The following is a 26,803-nucleotide window of genomic DNA, read 5'->3' on the forward strand; positions in this document are numbered from 1 at the left end:
GTTGGATTACTTCCAGTTTTTGCTCATTAAGAATATTGCTGCAGTGAACACTTGCATACAGACTCTCGTGTGGACATGTTTTCATTTACCTCCCATGGATACATAGGGATAGAATTGCTGCATTGTGTGGTAAAATTATGTTTATTATTTTCTCTATTTTTATAATATTTATTGGGGTGACAGTGGTTAATATGAACATATAGGTTTCAGGTGTGGGTTTCTGTGTTACAAGATCTGTATATTGCTCCATGTGTCCACCACCCAAAGTCATATCTTCTCCCACCACCATATATTAAGACCCCCTTTACCCCCCCCCTCCTGCAGCCACCACACTGCTGTCTGTGTCCACGAGTTTCAGTTTTATCTCCCACATGAGTGAAATCATATGGTTCTTAGCTTTTTCTAACTGACTTATTTCACTTAGCATGATATTCTCAGGGCCCATCCGTGTTGTTGCGAATGGCAGTGTTTCACCTTTCTCACGGCTGAGTAGTGCTCCCTCGCGTGCATGTCCCACATCTTCTTTGTCCAGTCCTCAATGGTAAAGTTATGTTTAGTGTTTTAAGAAACTGCCAGACTGTTTTCCAAAGTGCTGTATTGTTTACATTTTGGCCAGCAGTATATGAGCAGTACCTTTTCTCCATATCCTCACCAACACTTGTTTATTGGTTTTTTTAAACTGTTGTTATAGTGAATATAAAGTATCTCATTGTGGCTTTAATAGGCATTTCCCTGATGACTGATGATGTTGAGCATTTTTTCATGGTCTTATTTGCATCCATAGATCTTCTTTGGTGAATTCTCTACTCAGATGTTTGGCCCATTTTATTTTTTTATTATTTTGTTAATCCTCACCAGAGAATATTTTTTCCATTGATTTTTGGGGGGGGCAGAGAGAGAAACATCGATATGAGAGACACATCAACTGGTTGCCTCCCACACACACCCTGACTGGGGCCAGGGGTCAAACCTGCAACCCAGGTATGTGCCCTTGACTGGGAATAGAACCCGAGAACCTTCGATCTGTGGGCCTACACTCTAACCATTGAGCCACACTAGCCAGGGCTTTGGCCCATTAATTTTAATTTTAATTTTTGTCTTCTTATTGTCAGTTTTAAGGGTTCTTTACAGATCCTGGATGCAAGTCCTTTGTCAGACATAATGTTTGCAAATGTTTTCTCCCAGTCTGGCTTATCATTTTTTTAAACATATCTTTATTGATTTCAGACAGAGGAAAGGAAGGGGAGAGAGAGAGATAGAAACATCAATGATGAAAGAGTCATTGATCGGCTGCCTAGCCCTCAACCTGGGCATGTGCCCTGACTGGAAATCGAACCCCGATCTCCTGGATCCTAGGTCAATGCTCAACCGCTGAGCCATGCCCGGCTGGGCATCATTTTCTTAATGGTATCTTTTGAAACACACATGTTTTTTAATTTGATGAAATCTGTCAATTTTCTTTCTCTCGTTAAAGTGACTTGGCTCCTTTGTCAAAAATCAGTTGGCCATCAGTGTATTGGTGTATTTCTAGACCTTCATCTGTTCCATTGATCACTACTCCAGCATCACACTGCATTGATCACTGTTGCTTTAAAGTAAGTTTCGGAGTAGAAAGTGTGAGATCTCCACCTTTATTCTTCCTTTGCACATTTGTTTTAACTCTAGCTCCTTTGCCTTTCCATGTAAATTGTAGGGTCAGCTTGTCAATTTCTGCAAAACAACTTGCTAGAGTTTGGGAAGGAATGCACTGAAGCTGTAGCTCAATTTGGGGAGAATTGCTATCTTAACAATATTGACTCCTCCAATCCATAGACATGGAACATCTCTCCATTTATTTAGCTCTTGTCTCTTCCTCTTCTAGGACTATAGTTACAGTGTGTTAGAGTGTTTCATGTTGTCCCACACATTGCTCACACTCTATTCTTTTTTTTTTAAATCTCACCCAAAGATATTTTTTCCATTGCTTTTCAGAGAGAGTAGAAGGGGGGTGGGGATCGATGTGAGAGAGACACATTGATTGGCTGCCTCCTGCACGGGCCCCCACCAGGGCTGGGGATAGAGCTGCAACCAAGGTATGTGCCCTTTGTCAGAATTGAACCTGGGACCCTTCAGTCCATGGGCCTATGCTCTAACCACTCAGCCAAACCAGCCAGGGCTCACACTTTATTCTTTTTATCTTTTCTTTGCTGTCTATACTTCATTGTAGATCATTTCCATTGACTCATTCCACTTTTTTTATCTTCTGCTGCATCTAGTCTGTTACGTCTATCCAATGAATTCTTGTTTTTTAATCTTTATTGTTGAGAGTATTATAGATGTCTCCCCCTTTTCCCCCCATTGCCCCTCTCCACTCAGTTCCCACCCCACCCCAGGCCTTCATCACCCCATTGTCTGTGTCCTTGGGTAATGCATATATGCATCTAAGTTCTTTGGTTAATCTCTTTCCCCACCCCCTCCCCCCTTCCCTCAGAGGTTCGTCAGTCTGTTCCATGTTTCCATGCCACTGGTTCTCTTTTATTCGTCACTTTATTTTGTTGAATGCAGACTGGTGCAGCCACTATGGAAAACAGTATGGAGTTTCCTCAAAAAATTAAAAATGAAATTGCCATTTGACCCAGTGATCCCACTTCTAGGAATATATCTTAAGTATTCAATGAATCCTTAACTTCAGATAATTTATTTTCCAGTATTATTTTTTGCAATTCTACTTCTCTGATGAGATCCTTGATTATCCCTCATTAAACTCATCTTCTCTTCTAAATTCATTGGCCTATTTATTGTAATTATTTAAAATTTCTTGTTGGATAATTCCAACATCTGGATCTTCTGAGGGTCTGCTTCTATTGGCATTTTCCCCCTTAATCATGGGCCACATTTTTCTGTTTCCTTACATGCTTTATAATTTGGAAGGATACCAGTCATTATCTTTAAAAGAATGTTATTTTTTTCCCCAGAGAAGCGTGCCTTTCCTCTGTCTAGCAGCTAAGGTGAGGAGCTAATTACTGCCATCCATTTAGGAGTTGGGATGGGTTGTAGCATTAGTTTCCATTTATCGAAAGTTTCAGATGCCTTAGGGGTAAGCTCTGTCTGTGTTCAGTATAACGGGCTCCCAGCGCCATGAGCGCTCTGCTCTCCATCCTGACCGTGGGCTTACACAGTGATGCTCGGTGGAGAGAAACACAGAGTGAGCATAACACGCCAGCTCTTCTTTTTTTCTTTTTCTTTTATCCTCACCCGAGGATATGTTTATATTGATTTTAGAAAAAGAGGAAGGGGGAGGGAGAGAGAAAGAGAAACATTGATCGGTTGCCTTCCATATTTGTGCCTACTGGGGATCGAACCCACCACCTTTTGGTATACAGGACAATGCTCCAACCAACTGAGCCACCCAGGCAGTGCACGCCAGCTTTTCTTAGAGATTAAGGTAGCACACAAGCACTTTACCTGGGGAGAAACTTGAAGCATCTTTATATTAAAACAAGAAACACTGATTATGGAGTAAACTACAAAATTCACTTGACTTTTCCAGTAGAACAGAAGATGTCATCCATTCAACATCTGTCGCATGCTCATCTGTGCCAGGCACTGTGCTAACTCTCAGGCTCACTGGTGGCCACTGGGAAGAGCCTGAGGTGCCAGGTGCCACATATCTCCTGATGGCAGATGGAGGCTGGAACCTTGTTTCTTTCTGCACTTCCCTCTCGACCCTCTCCTTACAGGTCACTCTGAAGGGCAGACACGAGTGTCCCTGGCACAGGGAGATTTCTGTGGGAATGGCCAAGGGCATTGTCAACCTATAAAAGTGAGATGCCCTTTTAGGTGGGGGCTGCTTACAAACCCTTTAATGCTTCAGAAAAGAAGACGCCTCCGTTAAGGACACTATTCCTGGAACCAGAGGCGTCCGGACATGTGTGCATGTTTTCTAATCTTTTTGCTGTGTACTTCCTTTTTTCTTTTTAGGTTTGGGAAAAGTTCTTAAGTTCTGAAACTCCGCGGATTAATGTGTTTATGGCAGTGCCTACAATATACACCAAGTTGATGGATTATTATGACAAGCATTTTACCCAGCCTCACGTCCAGGATTTTGTGCGTGCAGTTTGTGAAGAAAAGATCAGGTAAATTAAAACAGTTCATCTTCCCATCCAGAAAGTCTTAAAGATCAGCAAATATAACTTATTTCTAATAAATAGGTTCTGCTAAGTTTTAGGAAGCAGTGTTTTCCACTTTCTTTAAAATATACACATTTATATCTGCATTATATATCTGTGTGTAGTGTATTGTGTATCTATCTCTATCCTGTCCTTCTGTAGATCTGTCTACGTGTGTCTCTTTGTCTGTATTCCATCCATCTTTCTCTGTCTGTCCTGTGGCAGAGTTTGAAGGATGAAGATAAGGACAGTGAACTGACCATCTTGCTCCCATCCTTTCTGATCCCACATTTACATGCCCCCCCAGCTCCCACTGTATCATTTTTCTCCATCAGTCTGTGGCCCTTTGAGCCCTCTGTGCCAGGGGCCCCATCACCCCCCTCCTGACAGCAGTGCACTAAGACTTTTGGGTCCTACAGTGGCATGAAGTGCTCTGCACTCTCCTAGGAGCCAGTGACCACGGCTGGCTCTTCTCCCCGTTATACTGAAGAGTGACCCACTTAGAGTGCACACCGAATGGGTAGCTTGGTGCGTTTTCACAGGCCCAGTAGACACATGTCACCAGAGAGACAACAAGCTATGGTTGTGGCGTGCACAACCTTTCAGCACTGTAGTGAGTGAGCTGCTAGACAAATGTGAATTTAAAATTCCGGTGTATTTGTGTGTGTGTTTCTGTGGCCTCCAGGCTGCTCTATGCCTCTGATTCCTACTCCTTAAGGACACAGGAAGGGCACCTTTGTTCCCCTGAGAGAATTCTGGATTATCTAAGACAAATACTTGATATTGTTATGATTTTGCTCCCACCATTCCTTTGCTCCTCTTCTGTAAAGACATTTTGGTGGAACTAGAGCCCGTGTCTGATGTTGCCTGCTACCCGTCACCTAATGGCCCACCCTCTCACAAGCTATTGTGGGGTTGGGCAGCTATCGATGGAGGCATCCAATGCTCAGCCACCAATACAGAAACGGGATTAGGAGCACATTCTACCCAACTCTACAGAACACAGGACAGGACTGATATCAGAGAGAGAGGGAAAACCAGGGTGATTTCTGGGTAACAGAGGCCCTGAGACCTCCCCTATTAGTCTTGTGGTGAGTGGGTCCTGTGAGTGGTACATCTTTATGAGGAAACAACAGCCTTTTTTCTCCAGCTTGAACTAGAACCAAAAGTGTCTTTTTTCTACACATAATGCTTATGTGATGTGGTGTATACCAGAATAGTTAGAAGCTCCCAGATGTTATATAATGTCATTGTCACCATCGGGAGCCCTTTAGCACAAGACAGTATAGTACCTCTGCATATATCCCTCAGCTATGGACTGTGTCTTCTCATCTGCCCCTCTTACCCTTAGACCTGGTAGCATTTTGCCCGTAATCTAAACTCATAATCACCTTATTATTACTATTATCTAGGATTGTTTGTGCACAGCATGTTAATTATTTGCAGAGTGCCACCAAAGACCCTAAAATTATTTTTTTATTTTACCTTGATTACTCATTCCTTTTGAAGACCCATTTACGTTCTAAAATATACCCAACAAATTCTTTTCAAAGAACAAAGTTAAATTTTAGCGCCCAACTATAGTTTTTATCATGAATTTTAAAATAGTGATGTTTTTATTGTACTGAAGATTGTTGTCATCTCAGAAGCTAAGGTTGCCTCTGGTTTGCTGGGTAGATTGATGGTTTCAGGATCAGCTGCCCTGCCCCTGCCTGTGCTAGAGAAGTGGAAGGACATCACAGGCCACACTCTGCTGGAGAGGTACGGGATGACGGAGATCGGCATGGCCCTGTCCAACCCCCTGACCGCAGCAGCTCGCTTGCCAGGTACACAGAGTGCCTTCTCGGGGTGCTGGCCGGGTGGCCAGGGCCTATTCCCTCTGGGCACTCACTTTAACCCAAGTGGCCAGTTAAGGATAAGCAGAAAGGTGTTCTTTATACCAGTGTCTTTTCCAGGTAACCTGGAGGGACAGATGGGAAGAACATGAGCCACCAGAAGCCATGTGCTCATCAGAGTGCCTCCTAGAGTGGGGTGCTGCTGATGTCCAGACCAAGTCGGCCACTGGTGAGAGCCTCCTGTCCAGGTACCCTGAGCCACACGCGGCCAGTGGCAGCAGGAGACATGACGGGGGGGGGGGGGGGGGGGGGGGCGGGGAGAGAATCCACCACCTGTGCTTGGTAGCCTGCACACGTCTGGATGACCTGCTGCTCTAGACAGGGATTCTTGTCTTTTGATCTTTCTGTCCAACCTTATCTAAGATTTTCCACTCTTTTTTTTTTAAATCCTCACCCAGTGATATATTTTTATTGATTTTTAGAGAGAGGGAAAGGGAGGGAGAGAGAGAGAAACATCTGAGTGAGAAAGAAACATTGATTGATTGCCTCCCATACATACCCCAACCGGGAATCAAACCTGCAACCTATGTAGGTCCCCTGACCAGGAATCAAACCTGCAACCTTTTGGTGCTTGGGACGGTGCTCCAACTAACTGAGTCACCCCGGCCAGGACCACTCTGGCTTTCATTTAAATAGACCTTTAAATCCTAGGGAATCTTCATACAGAGCCCAAGGCCTGAGATGGGAACATGTTCTGTTCTATTCTTGACCCTTTTGTAGTCCTCACAAGAAGTCACCTCCAGTGTTCAGAACACATCAATATCTCATTTGAAATAAAAGTAAAATCATCCTGCGTGTATAATTATATTTGTACATCAATTTAGCCTGTACATACAGTGAAATTCAGCCCTCATGTTAATTATGTGAGTAGTCATGAAGCTACCACCACACTCAGTCTACAGAAGGGTTTAATCACCTCAAAACATTTCCCTTTTTGTTTGGTCAGCCCCTCCTTCACTCCAGGACCAGGTAGGCATTTACCTGTTTTCTCCTCCTGTAATTGTGCTCTTTCTAGAATGTCCTATAAAGGACTCCTTTTGGGTCTGGCTTTTCTCACTTAGGATACATCTACAACTCATCCGCGTCATCACATGTCCGTTTCCATTGCCACGTGGGAATTGTGGTGTGGACAGGTCAGTTTATTAACCTGTTCACAAGCTGAAGTACGTTGGGTTGTGTCTAGTTCTGGACAGTTATCAGCAAAACTGTTGTAAATGTAGGTGTGCAGGTTTCTGTGTGAGCATCTGTCTTTATTCCTCATGGGTAAACACCTTGCAGTGGGATTGCTGGGTCAGAAGGTTGGTCTGTGCTCCACTTTATAAGAAGCTGCCAAACTGTCTCCAGAATAGCCCCTGAAATAGGGACCACTTGTCCTGCTGACAGATAGGGAGACCTAGGCTTTGAGAAATCATATAACCTGCCCAAGAGTGGGTACCTGACATTCACATCATTAGACAGGACACCCACTTTACTGAAGCACAGCGATACAGCAGACAGCCCAGTTTGAAGGAAGAGAGACGGGGCCAAAAAATGGCCAGGAGACCTTCTGGGCCTTAATTATAAAAGCAAACACAAGACCATGAAGCCAAGACCAGGAGCCAAGAGATGAGAGAGTGAGCAAAGGGCAATGTGGGGACCATCTGCAGGAAGGAGCCATGGGAACTGTCTGCAGGAAGGAGACTCAGGGACTGTCTGCGGCAGGTATTAAAGTGCAGGTCAGAGGCCCAGAGGCCCAGTTGGGGGCTCACCCTCGGATGGTAGAGGGACCAGGAAAGCAGCCGCCCTGGACAGAGTTACACCAAGAGGGTCCCCACTGACTTGGCCTTCAGTTCCCTCTGAATAGACAGAACTCAAAGACTCTGAAACCCAAGGTTTATTGGGCAGAAATTTCTGAATCTTAAATTATGGCTGCAACTCTTACAGAGGCCTCAAAGACAGTGTGTGGAACACCAGAACGTGGAGTGCCTATTTTCCTGGAGCCCTTTTAGGACTTTTCTGTGTACTGTAACTCCTGGGCTGGGGATCATCCAGCCAGAGACTATGAACTTATGTTGGAGCCCCAGCCTGTGTCCCCTTCACACTTAGGACACAGCTGTGCCACCTCTCCTGACTTTCCCATGCCTCTCAGTGTGTCGTTCTGGAGGTTCCTTCCTTTCTGCTGCCTACATAGCCTCTGAATGTTGCTCCTACGGTTGCTTGAAAAACCACAAGGATTTATTTCAAGGTTCTCAAAACCTGATGGAGGCACGGAATGGCAAGGTCAGCCTCAAGGAGGGGACACACTGTGTGAGGGTGGATGTTTGCCATGTGTTAAGCTCTGGGTCGGATCCGATCGTTCATTCCCTATGTCCCATGCGGTTATCGTGAAGGGAGATGAATAATTCATGACCAAGCGCTGCTGGGCCTAATGACGCTCTAATTGGAGGTTGAGATCAGAGGCGCTAATGGCTCCTGCAGTGGGACTCTGTGGAGCATTGACAGGAGCTCCAGGACCTTATCAGCCTGTTTCCATTCTCTAGGGACTAGCTGCAGAGCAGCCTCGCTCCCCAGATGCTGGACCAAGCTGCAGGCCAATTAAAGTTATCTAGGACGAGCAGACAACTGTTTTAAAGAGAGACGGAAAAATGACATGCCACTTCTGACTGTGGCCAGTTCTGCTGCCAGATGGACACTAGGAGGGCAGCACTGTTCATGTGGTGCTAGGAAGGGGCGCTGTCCACATGGTGGCCACTGCCCAGTTGATCCTGCTGTGCCAGGGCCAGCTCAGGGGTGGGGTGGGGTGTTTTTCGGGCTCCAGGGCTGCCCCACCCCTATTTTCAGTCACTTCTCTCTGTGGACCTCACTTTTAGGTATCATCAGGGCTGTGAAACTCAAGTCGTTGTCTCTGCCTTGAAAATTTAACCCTATTGTGTTTGTGATGTCATGATTTATTAAGATTCTGTCAGCACTTTCATTATATATCTTCTTAATGGTTGGTAACTTTCATTTTGCAAGGGGAGGTGAGGCCTTACTGAACAGAGCAGAGAGAAACAGGAAGAGTGTGTGTGTGGTGGGGGGCAGTTTCTTCCTTTTAAAAAAGTATTAAAAAGAAATGAGTGGATTGAAAGGTGGCAGTCAAAGGGTACTAGGTGGGGAGGCTTGCCTCTTTTACATTTGAGGAGGAAAGCCATAGTTCCTTCTTCTGATAAGAAATATATACAGGTTGTCCCCCAAAAATGTATATACACTTTAACAGCTGATAGCTCAATTTTGAAAATGAAATGTGTTTTAATAAACACTGCCTTTATAATTATTCAAAGTGTGTGTATACATTTGTTTGGGACACCCTGGTTCAAGATGGTGGCAGATTAGGGAAATCTTGCTTGCAGTGCCTCCCAGAACCAAATTGGAAGTTAAATTGGGGGACAATCACCTGAAATACTAACTGGAAACTATCTGAAGAGGAGACTTTTAACCAAGGACTGCAGAAGCCACGTCGAGACTGCTGCTATACAACAACTTGCACGACATGGTCAGAGTGGAGCCTCATAGTAAGCCAGCCTGAGGGTTGATTCCACACACGAACAGGCCAACATCAATCAAGACTCAGTTACAACAGGAGGGCCCACATAATCCACATAAGGGCCATACCTAGAGCATTTACCTCAGGAAATCAAGAAGACTGTGCCACTGGGTCCCACAGGGCACCTACTACATAAGGCCACCCCACGAAGACTGGGAGGCATAGCAGTTCTACCTAATACATAGAAACAAATACAAAGAGACAGCAAAATGGAGAGACAAAGAAACAATCCCCAAATGAAAGAAAAGGAGGCAACTCCAGAAAAAGAGTTAAATGAAATGATAGCAAACAATTTATCAGATACAGAGTTCAAAGTAATGTTTATAAGGTTACTCAAGGGACTTAGAATTACAAGAAACTTAGTCAGAACTACTACAACATGAAAGGGGAAATAGAAACCATGAACAAGGACCAGTCAGAAATGAAGAATATCATACCTGACATTAAGAATACACTGGAAGGAATTAAAAGTAAATTGAATGAAGTGGATGATCAAATCAGTGACTTAGAAGACGAAGAAGAAAAAAACAATCAGAGTAGCAAAAAGAAAAAAGAATTAAAAAGCAGGATAATTTAAGGGAACTTTGGGACATGAAACCTAATAACATCTGCATCATAGGGGTTAGAGAAGGAGAAGAAAGTGAGCAAGGAATAGAGAATCTGTTTAAAGAAATAATGACAGAAAAGTTCCCTAACCTAGTAAAGGAGAAAGTCACACAAGTTCAGGAAGCAGAGAGAGTCCCAGTCAAGATGAACACAAAGAGATCCACACCAAGACACATCATAATTAAAATGGAAAATGTTGAAGACAAAGAAAGAATCTTAAAGGCAGCAAGAGAGAGTAGACAGAAATTTACCTATAAGGGAGTTCCCATTAGACTGTTAGCTGATTTCTCATCAGAACATGTCAGGCCAGAAGGGAGTGGCATGAAGTATTCAAAGTAATGACAAGCAAGGACCTGAATCCAAGACTACTCTATCCAGCAAGGCTATCACTTAAAATTGAAGGTGAAATAAAGAGCTTCCCAGATTTAAAAAAAAGGCTAAAGTACTATGTTACCACCATACCAGCATGGCAAGAAATGTTAAAGGGACTGCTTTAAAAAGAAGAAATTCCTTGGCCTGTGTGACTCAGTGGTTGAGCGTTGACGCATGAACCCAGAGGTCACAATTTGAATCCTGGTCAGGGCACATGCCCGAGTTGTGGACTCAGATCCAGTTGGGGTGTACAGGAGGCAGCTGATTGATGATTCTCATCATTGATGTTTCTACCTTTCTCTCCCTCAAGGGAGAGAGTAAGGAAGATAGGTATAAAGAAAAAAAATGGCAACAAATAAGTACCTATCAATAGTAACCTTAAATGTAAATGCATTAAATGCTAAAGACATAGGGAAGTTGAATGGATAAGAAAACATGACCCATATATATGCTGTTTACAAGAGTCCCTCAGAGCAAAAGATTCATACAGACTGAAAGTGAAGGGATGGAAAAATATATTTCATACAAATGGAAACAAACCAAAAAAACAAAGGCCATAACTTCAAAACAAAGGCCATAACAAGAGACAAAGAAGGTCACTAGATAATACTAAAGGGATTGATCCAACAAGAGGATGTAACCCTTGTACACATATATGCACCCAATATAGGAGCACCTAAATATATATATTTTTAAAAAAGAAACTCTTGTTGGACTTTAAGGGGGACATTGACAGCAATACAGTTATAATAGGGGACTTCAAAACCCCACAGACATCACTGGATAGATCTTCTAGACAAAATAATCAATAGGGAAACAGAGGCCTTAAACGATACACTAGAACAGATGATTTCATGGATATTTACAGAACATTTCATCCCAAAGCTGCAGAATATACATTCTTCTCAAGTGCACATGCAACATTCTTAAAGAGAGACCACATCTTAGGACACAAAATAAGTCTTAACTAATTCAAGAAGATTGAAATCATATCAAGCATCTTCTCAGATCACAATGGCATGAAACTAGAAGTCAACTACAATAAAACTCAAAAACATTCAAACACATGGAGGCTAAATAGCATGTTATTAAACAACGAATGGGTTACCAGTGAGATCACGAAAGAAATCAAAAACTTCCTGGAAACAAATGAAAATGATCACACAAGAACCCCAAATCTATGGAACACAGCGAAAACAGTCCTGAGAAGGAAGTTCATAGCATTACAGTCCCACCTCAAAAAACAAGAAAGAGCTCAAATAAACAATTTAACCCTACAACTAAAAGAATTAGAAAGAGAACAACAAGAAAAGCCCAGAGTAAGTAGAAGGAAGTAATAAAGATCAGAGCAGAAATAAACGACATAGAGACTAAAAAAAAATACAAAAGATCAATGAAACCATGAGCTGGTTCTTTGAAAAGATAAATAAGATTGATGAGCCTTCAGCCAGACTCATCAAGAAACAGAGAGAGGACCCAGATAAATAAGATCAGAAATGAGAGAGAAGTAGCAACTGATGCCACAGAAATGCACAGGATTGTAAAAAAAATACTATGAACAACTATATGCCAACAAATTGGATAATCTGAGCTAAATGGACAAATTCCTAGAAACATACAATCTTCCAAAACTCAATTAGGAAGATTCAGAAAACCTGAATAGGCCAGTGACAACTAATGAAACTGAAGCAGTAATCAAAAAACTCCCAGCAAACAAAAGTCCTGGACTGGATGGTTTCAAAGGTGAGTTTTACCAGACATTCAAAGAACTAACACTTTTCCTCCTCAAACTGTTCCAAAAACATTCAAGAAGAGGGAATACTCCCAAACTTTTTTAATGAGGCCAGCATTGTCCTAATTCCAAAAACAGAAAAAGACACTACAAAGAAAGAAAATTACAGGCCAATATTCCTGATGAACATAGATGCTAAAATCCTCAACAAAATATTAGCAAATCGGATCCAGCAATACATTAAAAAGATCATACACCATGACTAAGTGGGATTTATCAGTCTGTTGCATGCTTCCATGTCTCTGGATCTGTTTTGTTCATCAGTTTATTTTGCAACAGACTGATGATTCTCAGAGGGAAGGGAGTGAGCGGGAAGAGATTAACCAAAGAACTTATATTCATATATGCATAACCGATGGACACAGACAATAATTCGATGACAGCCTTGGGAGGGGGTGCAAGGGGGGTGGAAGGGGTCAATAGGGGAAAAAAGGGGGATATCTGTAATACTTTGAACAATAAAGATACTTTTTTTTAAAAAAAAGAAAAAGGAACCCACTGTGGGAGAACATATTAGCTAATGATATACGGTATCTGATAAGGGGTTAATTTCCAAAATATATAAAGAACTTATACAACTCAACAGCAGGAAGACAAACAATCCAGTTTTAAAATGGGCAAAAGACCTGAATAGACACTTCTCCAAGAGGACATACAGATGGTCAATAGACAAGAAAAAATGCTCGACATCACTAATCATCAGAGATGCAAATTAAAACTACAATGAGGTATCACCTCACACCTTCCAGAATGGCTACTCTCAGTAAATCAACAAACAACAAGTGCTGGCGAGGGTGTGGAGAAAAGGGAACCCTAGTGCATTGTTGGTGGGAAGGCAGACTGGTGCAGCCACTGTGGAAAACAGTATGGAGTTTCCTCAAAAAGTTAAAAATGGAACTGCCATTTGACCTAGCGATCCCGCTTCTGGGAATATTTCCAAAGAATCCTAAAACATCAATCAGAAAGAATATATTCACTCCTATGTTCATAGCAACGTTACTTACAATAGCTAAGATCTGGAAACAGCCCAAGTGCCCATCAGTAGGTGAGTGGATAAAAAAACTGTAGGACATTCACACCATGGAGTATTATGCAGCTGTAAAGAAGAAGGATCTCTTACCCTTTGCAGCAACATGGAGGGACCTGGAGAGTGTTATGCTAAGTGAAATAAGCTGGTCAGAGAAAGACAAATCTCCCATGATCTCACTGATATGTGGAATCTAATGAACAAAATAAACTGATGAACAAAGTAAGTCCAAAGGCATGGAAACATGGAACAGACTGACAGATCTCAGAGGGGAGGGGAAGGGAGGATGGGAGGAGATTCACCAAAGAACATACATGCATCTATGCATAGTCCAAGGACACAGACAATAGTGTGGGGAAGGCCTGGGGTGGGGCAGGGGCTGGGTGAACAGGGCAAAGTGGGGGAGGGAAATGAGGGACATCTGTAATTCTATCAACAATTTTGTATATATATTTGGTCTTTGTCCCCATTCCCAGCAGAGAGGACTAAAACCCTTGGAATTTCCTAGGTCATAGTGTCTTTTTTTTATTTGTAACAAACCTCTTTCAGCCACACCCGAGTTTGTATTAATAAGGTGACTTGGAAAACCCCTGAGGATGGGGGCTGGTTGCCAAGGGAACCAACAGGGTGATTTGAGGGTTGGAAATCAGCCCCACCCTGAACGTGTAGGAGGGGGGAGGGGCTGGAGGTTGAGTTAATTACCAGCGAGTGTCCAGTGATTTAATCAATCGTGTGTGCAGAGTGGAACCTCTAATGAACTTCCCCCATACCTGCCCTAGGCGTCTCTTCCATCTGGCCATTCAGAGGTTGTATGTTTTATAACAAACTGGTCTTTTAGTAAGTAAACTGTTTCCTGGGTTGTAGCAAATTATTGAACCCCAGGAGAAGGTTGTGGGAACCTCTGATTTGTAGCCAAGTCAGGCAGAAGCTATGGGTAACACCACTTGTGACTGGGAGTCACTGAAGTGACCCACTGATGGTTGTGGGACTGATCCCTTAACCTTCTCCACGTGCCCCCCCCCCCAATAGCTTCTGCAGATGGTCAGGCACGGCAAGGGGCAGACCCAGGAGGACTCCCTTGTCCACACACATCTCTCTGTGGTCCCAGGGCCTAGATGGAGCCTCTGCTTCCTTCCTGCTGGGGAGGTGAGTGCAGGACTCACAATTGAGGCGTCGCTGAATGAGCATGTTCAGTCAGGCCTAGAGATGAAATCCCTGCTTCGAGGCATCACACTTCTGCTAAGAGAGGCTCCTTGGAAGGAAGGGGGCGAGGAGCAGGCTTTCATGTCTGAGTGAGGCAGTCAGTCCTGCTTCAGCTTCTGTACTTAAGTTGATGAAGTGCCTCCTGATGAAATGGCCACATTCTGCCTGATTACTTAAGGTGTGTTTATGGAACTCTTTATCTCTGGCAGGTTCTTAAAGAAATCATATCTGACCAGTCTCAGAGGGTAATCAGTCAATTTCCAGTATTTGATGTTTTGTTGTTACTCAGGCTAACCACCCTGCCCAGCGCTGCATTGCCCTCGTTCAAGCATCAAGAAAGATCTTACTGAGACAATTATGGGAGTGCTGGCAGCTCCACAGGGCCTGCGGCAGTGCCAGGGCAGTGTGGCCTGTCTGAGCATCCTCCTGCACGGCCTCAGCCCAGCCTCTCACACACGGCCTTTCTCTTCTGCATATTATCTGCCCAGTTTCTACTTTGAACCCTTTGTTCTGTGGCTTTTTACACACACACTTATCATAAATTATAACCAACACTCTAGTCACTAAGGGCTAAAAACAAGGTCAGCCTACTGAAATTTGACCATAAAACATGAGTGATTGGGGCCATCTGGAGACCTTGGACCCCTGGCCCGGGTGAGTGTCCCAGCAGTCAGGGCTATGGCCCTTGCTGGTCACCCTGCCAGCGTGTCTGTCAGTCCTCATCAGACCGTGAGGTCCAGGGAGGAGCAGTGTAAACTACAGGAGTTAAACATGTCACTGGAAAGAGAGATCAACAAAGGCATTATTTAATCTAGAAAAGATAATGACCTTGAGGTCAACTAGAAACCAAATTTAGAGTGTACAGAATGACAGCTGGTGTCGACTGCACCCAGGGTCAGGCTGAGCCATCAGCAGGAGAAGCATAGCCTGTGAGGTCAGGGGCTGGGCTTGGACCCACCTCCACATTCACAGGCTAGTCCTTGTCTCTGGTCCCATGTCTTTCTCCACACGAGATGAAATCCCTACTTCCAGGCTCTCTTGAGCCTTGAGTGTCCTAAGGCCTGTGTGGCCACTGGCTCCAAGTCTAAGTATAGCCAAGAAGAGACAGGAAGGCAAGCATAGTGCAATTCCTTTTATATGAAATGTCCAGAGCAGGCAAATCCATAGAGACAGAAAGTAGATTAGTGGGGACTGGCGGGCTGGGGGTGGGAAGTAACTGCTCATGGCACAGGCCTCCTCAGAGGTGAAGAAGAATTCTGGAACTAGATGGTGGTGATGATTGCATAACACTGTGGATGTGCTAAACGCCACTGAATGGCACTTTATAATGATCAGTTGTATCTTACATGGATTTCACTTTAATTTGAAAAATCTTGGGAAGCAAAAAAAAGGGAAGATGCTGGTCTGTCTGCTTCCAGCTGGGACATGACACAGATTTTCTGACCAGAGTTGAGGAAGGAGGCCTCCAGGACACGTGGAGCTCACCAGGGCGATAGGGCCTAGGCCTTGCCCCCAGGACCTCGGGCAGGAGATGGGCTGAGAAGTCAGGATGGTGTTGTTTTAGCAAAACAAGACTGACGTAGCAAACCTTGTAAAGAGTTTGGGTCCAGGACACTAAGCAAATTGCAGAGTTTGCTTACCCAGTTTCTGAGGATGTTTATCCCCTGACAAATCCTTATTGATTTCAGCAGTTATAATAAAGGCCCTAAAACCTTGAGGTGAATTCTCACAGACGCTGAGAGTTTGGGCTTGGAACTTCTGTCATGCCTTAGTCATATATTACAATAGCTGTGGGATACATCCAAGCCACCTGCCTCACCTTTGTAGGTTTGAAGTCTGATTACAAGCTGGCCCACTACTCTGGGGCCTTCAAGTGGGTGAAGGCACTGAACAAACCGTGGGTGCCTAATAAATGAACCAGAATGCCAGCGATATTATCCCACTGCCATGAGGATTCTTTTTCACTGTCCATCTTTCATCATCAGTGCCTCTTGGGACCTTTTCTGGACAGGTGCACTCCAGTGCCCTTACTGCTGCTCATCTAGGTGCTGGAGTACAAGTGGGAGCCATCCCAGCATCCTGCCATGGGTGTCGGGAGGCCTTCCTAAGATGACTTGAAGGCTCTCTGGAGCATTCAGAGCCTCACCCTGCACGCTGTTAGGAACTGTGAGCACTGGCTGCTGCTGCAACAAGGTGGGCACCCGCTGCACCAAGTGGGGCCCCATGCTCTCGGGTCTTCTCTCCTCTGTGAGTGCTGTCCAGGCAGGATTTGGGTGCATCAGGTGTGCAGCCCTCTCCTTTGAAATCCCTCTGACCCCACCGTCTTTGTCTCGCATTTCTCCCCTCCTTGCAGGTTCTGTGGGGACCCCACTGCCGGGCATTGAGGTGAGAATTGTGTCAGAAAACCCACAGAAGGAGGGCTGCCCCCACATCCACGTGGAAGGAAGTGAGGAAGGCACCAAGGTGAGCCTCTGTGTTTTCCCCTGGTGGCACGTGGGTGCTGTGCCATCATGATCACCCAGCAGGCCAGTCACAGAGGTTGAGGGTCTCTGCTTTGGTGGTGGAATCCCCACTGCTCAGGGATGGCCCTCCTGGATGATGGAGATGCTGGCTGGTGTTCTAGGCACTGCACTGTGTGGACAGTGTAAGAGGGCAACCAAGGCCTGCTGAACCCTGACCTCTAGTGCTCTGCCGGGCTTCTGCCTGGGCTCCATGCACTGGGGTTACTTTGCGGTGGGTCGTGACTGCACTGGCTAAGTACCACCCAAGTTAAAACAAGTCGCTGTCAGTGGGATCTGGTTAAAAATTCTGTGCTGGTGGGACCCTGGTGCCCACTCAGAGTGAACACCGACACAACTTCCAGGGCAGGTGTGGCCACTCCAGCAGCCTCGCTAAGGCTCTTTGGGCGGATTTACAGAACCCTTTGAATTAACGCTACCCATTTCTACTGAAATCGCTGGTAGCTCTCTCTTAGTTTCTGTACTGCTCTAAAATTCACAAGGGTGAAGAAGCAGGGAACACTGTCTCTTATTTCAGTGAAGATTTAAATAGCTACAAATGTGCTGGTCATAAGTGAAGGGGAGTCACAGGAAAGTTTAGGGATTCGCGGGAAGTGAAATTTTGATTTAAAAGGAAATTATTTTCTCTACAGCAGATATCCATACTAGACATCACATGAGATTGATTCTGTTACTCAGAGGTTTCAGAAGATGACAGTAGTGAGTCCTCATTCCAGCTTATCCTTCATAAGCACCGTTGAGTTGGTCAGTCTCCCAGCTCTGCACCTCACCTGTGCCAGGAGGGGCTGGCACAGGCCATGCTCTGTGGGCCCTTTTCCACATCTGAAATGGGAGGGCTGAGGAGATTGTTTTTGAATTTTTTTGTGGGAGCAAATAGGTAGAACTTGGATGCTTTAAAGTGTAACTTAATGAAAATTTCAGAATGATCAAAAAGTAGGTATTCTGTTTACCCAAGAAAACTTCTTACCTGGTCCCTCACTAGGTTCTCACTCTCTCAGCCTCTATTCCCAGATGTGATGACCTCTAGACACAGCCTTGCTCCCACACTGCCACCCTGAGGGTCCCGAGCCATTGCTTTCACTCCCTGACTGCCCTCTGCCAGGGCACTTGCCTCTGCACTGCTAGTCCAGGGCCATCAGCCACGTTCACACTGTGGGGTCCTTTTCTGGCTCTCAGCCTGTGCCCTGCACTGCTTTCCCCCACCCCCACCTCCTTGTGGACTCCCACCTACTCCCACGTCACCACCCCTCCCTGCATTTGATGGCTGCCTCCCCCAATGGACGCTTAGCCTGTGTGTCAGGTCAGGAATGTGGGTTCCAGGGACACTGCTCCATCAAGAGATCCCCAGAGAGAGGAACAGTGTAGGTTTATGGATCCATCAGATGCAAGTGGCGTAGGCAGCAGCATCCCTGACTCCACCTCTGCCAGGTGCCAATCACCTGATGGCTCAGCCTCCATGTGCACCTGTTCTAGAGATGATGCCAGAGAGAAGGGGTGGGGGTGGGGAGCATCTCCCTCTTAAATTACAATACAATTTAAGTAATTCGCACCTGTGGTGGCAAGCAGCCGGCCATCTGACAGCTCCTCTCCCGTCTTTGATTGTTTCAGTCTACAGAGAATTGTGCACGGAAACTCGCTTAAAATAGAAAAAGCCGGCAGCTCTGGCCCAGAGCGCTTAACAGCCAGGGAGAAGGAAGCACTTGTTCCACAAGGGGGGCTCCAGGGATGTGCGAGCCACTGGCTAGAGCTCTGAGGGTCCATAGGGACAGGAGGGGGGGTAAGGGAGCCAGGGTCTCATCCTTCCTGCATGGTGAGCTCTATACAGATACACCCCACTGTCTAAATGGGAAAGTAGGGGATTGAGGGTGTGTTCTAGAACATTTTCAACTCAGTGAAGGGATCAGGATGACAGTTCAGACTGGAGCTGCCCTGATAGCCTCATAGAGTCTGAGGACTACACCACTGGAAAAGATACCAGAGACCCTGTTGTCCCACACAGGGATTATGGTGGACCTGGACCTAATGTTTGGTCTCGTGACCAATGAGGCCACGCTTGGCAAAGGCCACCTATGGGGTGACCGAGACCAAAGGAGGGACCCCTGGTTAAGTCCTGGCTGCAGGGACCTGCTTCTTTTTCCCTGTGTCTTTCTTGAAGGAGGCCCTTTGTAGTAGGACACTTGCTCTCGAGGGTGTCACCTTTGAGGGCCGCAAACCATAAACAGGGCTTTGTGGTCTCACTCATGGGTAGAGTAATGACACCTCTCTCTTGTGTTTGATGGCATTTGTCAAACTACCTTTATCCTTTAAAAGTGGGGATTCAGAGATGTTTTTCAGCCCCTGCCCCCAGGACTTTGTAGAGTAAAAACGGAGCAGTACTCAGGCAGTCACCTACGTGGGCGTTCCGCCCCATGAGATGCAACCTCAGCTCCAAGCAAATCACGGCCATACTTCCGTGCCCGTGCCACCCCCACCCCCACCCCGTCAGCGCTGCAGCATGTGGGACGAGCCTGGGCAGGGTTAGGCCTGAAGGTGTGAAAACTGAGGCCCAGGCCATCCTGAAGGAAGCTCATTTCTGTCCACTTCAGTGGCACGTTGCAGCAGAGACAGGAACTAACACTGGCCTTGTTGGGGACCGTGATTACTAATAAATAAAGGAGGAAGCTACAGTCGCATGGACTGTCGGTATAGGTGGCCTCTGCAGTGCTGCCGAGGCAGCAGCCTGTTCAGTTCCTGCATGGATTGTGAATGTGCTGCTAAAAAGTGTTGATACCGTCTCTGAAAAAGAGATTTGCCAGCAAAACCCTTCAGTTCCTGTCTGATACACTATAAATTCTGTTAGTGCAGCCCAAACTGGTAAGGACTGACTTTTTAATGGTCAGAAGTCAGGATGGCTGAAATGATTTGTTTCAAGAGGTGTTTTTTAACTTTTAATTGGTAATAATTTTAAAGTCATAGAAAAGTTGCAAAAATTACAGTAGAAAGAACGCTGTACAACCCTCACCCAAGTCACTTATCATAAACACCTCCCTCTCTTTCTCCACACACAGGATTCCTTTGCGCTGTGCCCCATGGCCCTTCCCCCAGAACACCCCCCAGCGCAGCAACCATGGCATGGGATCGGCATCTTTTTTTCTTTTTTTTAATTTGGCATGTTTATTTCCAATACTCTTTTTTTTTTTTCTTTTTTTAAATATATCTTTATTGATTTCAGAGAGAGGAAAAGAGAGGGAGAGAGAGAGATAGAAACATCAATGATGAGAGAGTCATTGATCGGCTGCCTCCTGCTCACCCCCGACTGGGGATCGAGCCCACAACCTGGGCATGTGCCCTGACCTGGAATCGAACCCTGATCGCCTGGATCCTAGGTCGATGCTCAACCGCTGAGCCAAGCCTGGCCTGGGATTGGCATCTTATCAAATTCCTCTTCCACACTGTGGTCTTCCTCTTATCTACTGACCTTGCGATGTCACATGTGGCATTTTTCTCCACTTCAAGGTCGGTCTGGGGTCAGGTGTCTCCCTGGCTTGTCCTGAGGGCAAGTCTTGAACTTGGAAATGCCTCCTTCTTAGCCAGATAGTCAGCAGGCCTGCACACCTGAATGGTAGGCACGATGTCAGCTGGTAGCATTTATGAAAGAGAAGTGCCGACTGAGCAGAAGTGCACCGTGTGGTGATGGTGAGCGTAGAACATGGAGCGAGGATATCTTCACTGAGAACCTCCCTGAAGCCAGTCTGCTGTGGGCACTGTGGCCTCGGCTTCTCCCATCCACTGCTTCCTTCTTGCATCCAACTAGCACATGAGGAGACTCCTCTGGGCCAGGCACCAAGCCCCATGTTGCTGCCAGGATCTGCAAACCTGTATCAGCAGTAGTCGCACCCCTCATGGCAAACAGTGAGGGGTGGGTGTCCCTCAGGCCTTTGCTGGGCCATGCAGTACTTCCTAGACAACAGGAGGATCCCTGTTAACTCCTGCACACCCAGAGCAAGGGGTTCTCACCAGCCCACATCACCCAGTAGCTGTGGTGCTTGAGGGGTGGGTGTATAAGGGCCAGAGGGTGACTCACTTGTCCTGGGTATGTGGTAAAGCGCACTTGTGTGCCCCACAGAATACAGTCTGGGTTCTCACTGTGGGTTGTCATGCACTGACAGCATCGTGTCTCTAGAGGTGTCCCTGAGTGTGTAGCTGCCCTGGCTGTGGCCAGCAGCCCAGGGGGCTCAGTTGTCCCAGCTGCCTGTGGCTCTGCTTACAGCACTTCCTGAACCTTGCAACTTTGTCTGGTGGGACTTCAGGGGGAATCTCACTGGAGGAGTGGGTGCCCTTCCCCTCCCCCACTGGGAGGTTCTCTGGCACCATTTGAAGTAGTTCTTCCACCTTCATGGTTTCCTCTGGCTGCTACCTCCCTGCTGGGCTGGGTTAACTCGTGGCTTTGTTTGCTGCGATGCATCTTTCATGTGCTGCAGCCTCCAGCTGGCTCCCGCCTATAAACTCTGCACGTCTCGCACTGTCTCTTTATTTATTTATTTTTTATTTTTTGAAATTGCTTGCTTACATGAGAGTCGAGCGCCAGCCAGCAACAATGGGGTCCATCAGCAGAGAAAGGGCTTCACAGCTGTATGTAACACAGAGGGTAAGCAGGCCTTCACACAGCATCGTCTTCTCTTGCTGAGAATGCAAAGAGACCCATGTGGTATGTGCATTGGCTGGAGCAGGACAGTGGCTATGAGCGCTGCTTCCTTTTATTTCTTCTAAAAAATTAATTATCTCATAGCTTATCCATATGCAGGCTGTCACTCTGGACAGCAGACTGCTCTGTTGCCTCCTCCCTGTGCCACCAGCATCTCCAGTCCCCTCCCTTGTCACTGCCATCTGTCACTACGTGTGCTGCCAACTGCTATACATGACCCACAGTGGGGCCTGGAACGCTCTGCCCCACGATGGTAATGGTGCTGTCCCCACAGAGACACTTGAGACAAACCACAGACAGTTCCTTGCCTGTTGGGCTGCATTGGAGTCACCACCTCTATCAAGGGCCAGGTAGGAGGCTGCATGACCCTAAAGGGGGAATCTCGCATGGAAAAGAGTCCATTTGTCACCCTGATGTGCCAGGTGAATGCCTGCAAGCGCTCAGCTGCCCTGTGCCTCTCTCTTCGCAGCTGTCAACCACAGCCTGCCCCTGAATACCCTTTAAGGCATGCTCTGAAACGCAAGGCCGGAAGTCCCGCCTTCCTCCCATTGGCTCATTCCTATGCAGATGGCCAGTTCTTTCTGGTCCAAGCAGTGGGAAATGCTTGGCTGGGCAGCCCTTCATCAGGGTACAACGGGAGCCCACAGTCAAGGAGGGGTCGTTAGGGACAGGCACTCTGCCACGCATCCTGCCCCTGCTTACCTGCTTGGATTCTGGCACCTTCTTCTAGTATGCCTTCCACCACAGAGAGGCAGAGCCTCTTCTCATCATGAACAGGGCAGGTGTCAGGGGTTCCACCTGGGGACTTCCCAGCAACACCTGCCGCTGATAGAGAAAAATGCAGTGCTGCTCCCAGCAGGTCACTAGGCCAGTGGGACATGGTTCAGAGTTGGGGCAGACACTGCAGCCTTTGAGAGTGGGATTCAGGCTGCTTCAGATGAGGAAGCGTTCCTTCTCGTGTTGGCAGCTCTCAGGCATGGCGCTGGTCGTAGTAAATGGAGAGGCAGTCATGTGCAGGTGCCTGTGCCCTCAGTCACACAGTGTTCCTGTAGGCGCAAAGACGGGAGTCCCCTGTGAACACAGCCCAGATTTTCATTGCCGTGTGGAAAGCAGGTGTGATATGAAGTCACAAGAGACTGCTGGGCACCCAGGGTCTGGCTGCGTGCCCCATCCAACCTGTACCCGAAGCACCCTCAGGAACAGCTGGGGTCCCCAGAGCATAGGGAGTGGGCTCCACTGAGCATCCACCCAGCCCTGCTCCTTCTCCTAGCAGATGTGGATGTCATCTCCAAATGGTTCTGAGGAATCCCAGCAGAACCCCGCAGGGCTCTGGCTCTGTATGTGGCTTGGTGATGCGAGTGGCAGATTTTAGTTGAAGGCAAGGTTTGTTATACACTATTTTAATTTGTTATTTCTCTATGGTATTCTCCTCAGACTGTTCTGGTTTATCTTCAGTCTTGATATTCTCACAACCTTGTCTCTAAAGTTTCCTTCAACCACCAAAATTAAATTGACCTAGTGTCAAGGTGTCCAGTGAGTTAGTATGACATAAGCAAATGTGCGATGGACATGTGTGTGTTCAGAGCTGTGTCTGGTGGTTCACTTTTACTCTCTCCCCCAAGAAATGAAAATGCTTGTCTTTTTTGGCGTAAAGAAAATGATAACATATCTTAGTTACTTGATATTTGCTTTCCATAGACCAGAAGTTCCCTAGGCAAATCTCAATGAAGTTAGGATTGGTGAATTGGCCTGTCTCTGTGGTATTTATCCTGTGGCAGACATGTCAGGTGAACCTAAGAAAGGGCTCAGATTAAGTGTTGAAAGGGATTGAATGGGACTTGGGGGGCTCTAGTTGAGAGAGAGTTGGTTTTGGTACCAGAAGACCCTAGCTTTGTACTCTACGTGTCTGTGGCCCCAGAGCCTGTGTGCTGGCAGCTGCTGTGCTCGAGGGCTGGTCAGTGTGCCATGGGACATCAGTGCTATGTCTGCAGACAGCAGTCTTCCTCGTTCACCAAATCCAAGTTACCGTCTATGGTGAGACACAGCCCTGTTTCAGAGACACTAAATGTAAAAAAAAAAAAAAAGCCCCTCAGAATTCATGGAATTAGCATCTCTTCACTTCATGCAACTTGCCTGGAATAAGATCATAAATATCTTTTCTTTCTGTGTGAAATCAGAAATTGAGGATACAGTGCTGGGGCGTGGGCAGAAAGCCCTCTCTTGATGAGCACTGGTCCCCATTTCCCGCCCACTACACAGACCAGCCCTGGCCGTGGAGAGGAGGGCAGGGCGTGGCTTTGCTGGGTCTGGACTTTGAGGTCCAGCTCAGATGGAGGAACAAAGAGAGGGTCCACAGATGGCAGGAGCTGAGTTTTATAGTTTTACAGTTTATATCTATGATGCATTTTGAGTGAGTTTTTGCATAATATGTGAGGTTTAGGTGGAGATTACTTTTTGCATGTGATTTTTCCAGTTTAAAGACTATTTGTTAAAAAGACTACCCTTTCTTCATTGAGTTGTTGTTGCAACTTTGTGAGAATTGATTGTACATATTTGAACACATCTATATATAGGTTATATGTTGTCTCCTATCGATCTCTGTGTCTGTTCCTCTGCCAATTCCACAGTCTTACCTGCTATAACTTTATAGTAAGTTTCTAAACTGAGGTGTTATTCCACCAACTTCATTCTTGTTCAAAGTTATTTTGGCTCTTCTAGTTCTTTTGCCTGCTCATACCAATTTTAGAAAGAGTTTGTCTATATCTACAAAAAATCTTTTTGGAATCTTGATCAAAATTGCATTAAATATATAGACCAACTTGGAGAAAATTCACATCCCTAGTATGATGAGTCTTCAAATCCATGAACACAGTATGTACCTCCATTTACTTAGGTCTGCTTTGGAGCATATGTGGGGTGAGGGGGTGGGGGTGGAGAGTTCAGCTTACAGAACCTGTACAGCTCTGTTAGGTTTATGCCTCAGTGTTTCCTCTTTTCCCCTCCTTCTGTCCCTCCTCCTCCTTTCCCTTGTCTTTTTCAACTTTTGTAAGTGTAGAGTTTTTTGTTTGTTTATTTCTAATTGCTTATTGCTGGTATATAGAAGTACAGTTGATTTTAGTGTTCAGCTTCGTATCCTTTAGTAACCTTGTTAAATTCAGTTATCAGTTCTAGGAGATTTTGTAGATTTCTTGGAATTTTCTACATATACCAGTCATGTTTTCTGCAAATAGAAACAGTTTTATTTCTTCCTTTCCAATCTGCATGCTTTTTATTTCTTTTTCTTGCCTTATTGTCCTGACGAGCATTTCCAGTATGATGGCAAATAGGAACGGGAGCATGGATACTCTTGCCTAGTTTCAGGTCTTACGGGGAAAGTATGTGGTCATTCACTGTTAAGCATGACATTAGCTGTAGACTTTTTGTAGATTCCATTCTATTTATGATATGCTGAGAGTTTTATCATGAATGGATGTTGTATGTTTTTAAATGCTTTTTTTCCTGCATCAATTGATTTTTCTTCATTAGGCTGCTAATATGGGATTGTATTGATTGATTTTCTAATATTGAACCAGCCTTGCATTTCGAGGACAAACCCCAGTTGGTTGTGGTGTGTCATTTAATTTGTATACTGCTGGATTTTATTAGTTTACATTTTGTTAAGGATTTTTGCATCTGTGTTCATGGGGGATTTTGGTCTGTAATTAATTGCCTTATACTTTTTTTTCTAGTTTGGGTATCGGTAATTCTGGTATTATAAAATGAGTTGGAAATTGTTCCCTCTTCTTCTATCTTCTGGAAGAGTTTATATATAATTGGAGTTACAGGGGTTTTTAATGTTTTTTAGAATTTACCAATGAAAGCATGTGGGTCTAGAGGTTTCTTTTTTGGAAGATTTTAACTGAATTCAACTTCTTTAATAGTTATAGGACTACTAAGGTCATTTATTGCATATTGGGTAAGTTTTGATAGACTGATTTTTAAGAAATTGGTCCATTTAAGTTGCTAAATTTATGTGCATAGAGTTTTTCACAGAATTCCCTTATTAACCTTTCAATCTATGTAGAGTCTGAAGTGATACCCTTCCCATTGCCCATACTGATCATGTGTGTCTTCCATTTCTTCTTTCTTTGTTATTTTTGCTAGAAGTTTTGTTGATCTTTCTTCAAAGAACTAGCTTTTTTGGATTTATTGTATTTCCTCTATTGCTTTTCTCTTTGTAATCTTAGTTTTTGTCTTATCTTTATTGTTTCTTTTTTTCTGCTTGCTTTTTAACAATTTTTCTCTTTTCTAGTTCCTTTTTTTTAAAAACACAATTATTTAAGACCTTTTGCTAACAGGTGCTTGCGGTTTGTTGACTTTTTAAAAAAAATCAAGTTGTAAACTTTTTACAAATTAAAAATGAGGTTCTTAAAAATATTAACTTGACCAGATATGAAACAATTTAAAAAACTTTAAAGGTGTATTGAGAAAAACCAAGCTTTTAAAAAACAAAAACCATGTTTGTCAATACCAAAAAGAGACATCTTTAGGTAAAAATAATAAACTATGCTGCATAGATAATGCAGATAGTTCTAGTTGCCTGGTCAACAGACAAAAAGCAGGCACTGAAGGTCTTCAGCTCTAATCTTTTGTTCATTTCTTATTGCTGTAATTTCATATTCATTCCTTCTTGTTGGATGACTGAACTGGATGATGGTAGATGGTAAGCCGGCATTTACTCAGCCCCACCCTGCTCAGCCTTGAGAGCAGGCGAATTATCAGCTGGTGGATCAGCTGCTTTTGTCTCTTTGGCATCTTGTGGTGTGGGGTTTTCTGGGCGTCTGCATCAGTAATTGAAGTTTCAAGGGTACCGACGCTCAGGTGGCTGCTGACCTTGGGTCTCCGCCTTCATTTTCCTTACCTTCTTCATTGCCGTCCTCTCTAGGCTCTCTTTGGTGAGGAAGGCCCGGCGGAGTCGTGGTCTATGGCCCCGATACATGTTCTGTCTCACTGGTC

General features: G+C 45.2%; 1 protein-coding gene across 3 annotated transcripts in view; it reads left to right on the forward strand.

The window, feature by feature from the left end:
* Positions 1-26,803, forward strand: part of ACSF3 (acyl-CoA synthetase family member 3) — a 67,310-nt gene that overhangs the window by 19,543 nt on the left and 20,964 nt on the right. For all 3 annotated transcript variants that reach the window (XM_081119976.1, XM_081119977.1, XM_081119978.1), the window contains 3 exons: positions 3,961-4,115; positions 5,826-5,974; positions 16,959-17,068. In XM_081119976.1, coding sequence (XP_080976102.1) covers positions 3,961-4,115; positions 5,826-5,974; positions 16,959-17,068 — 414 coding nt within the window. The remainder of the gene's footprint in view (positions 1-3,960; positions 4,116-5,825; positions 5,975-16,958; positions 17,069-26,803) is intronic.

This window comes from Miniopterus schreibersii (genome assembly GCF_964146895.1).
Source record: "Miniopterus schreibersii genome assembly, chromosome: 18".
Lineage (NCBI taxonomy): Eukaryota > Metazoa > Chordata > Mammalia > Chiroptera > Miniopteridae > Miniopterus > Miniopterus schreibersii.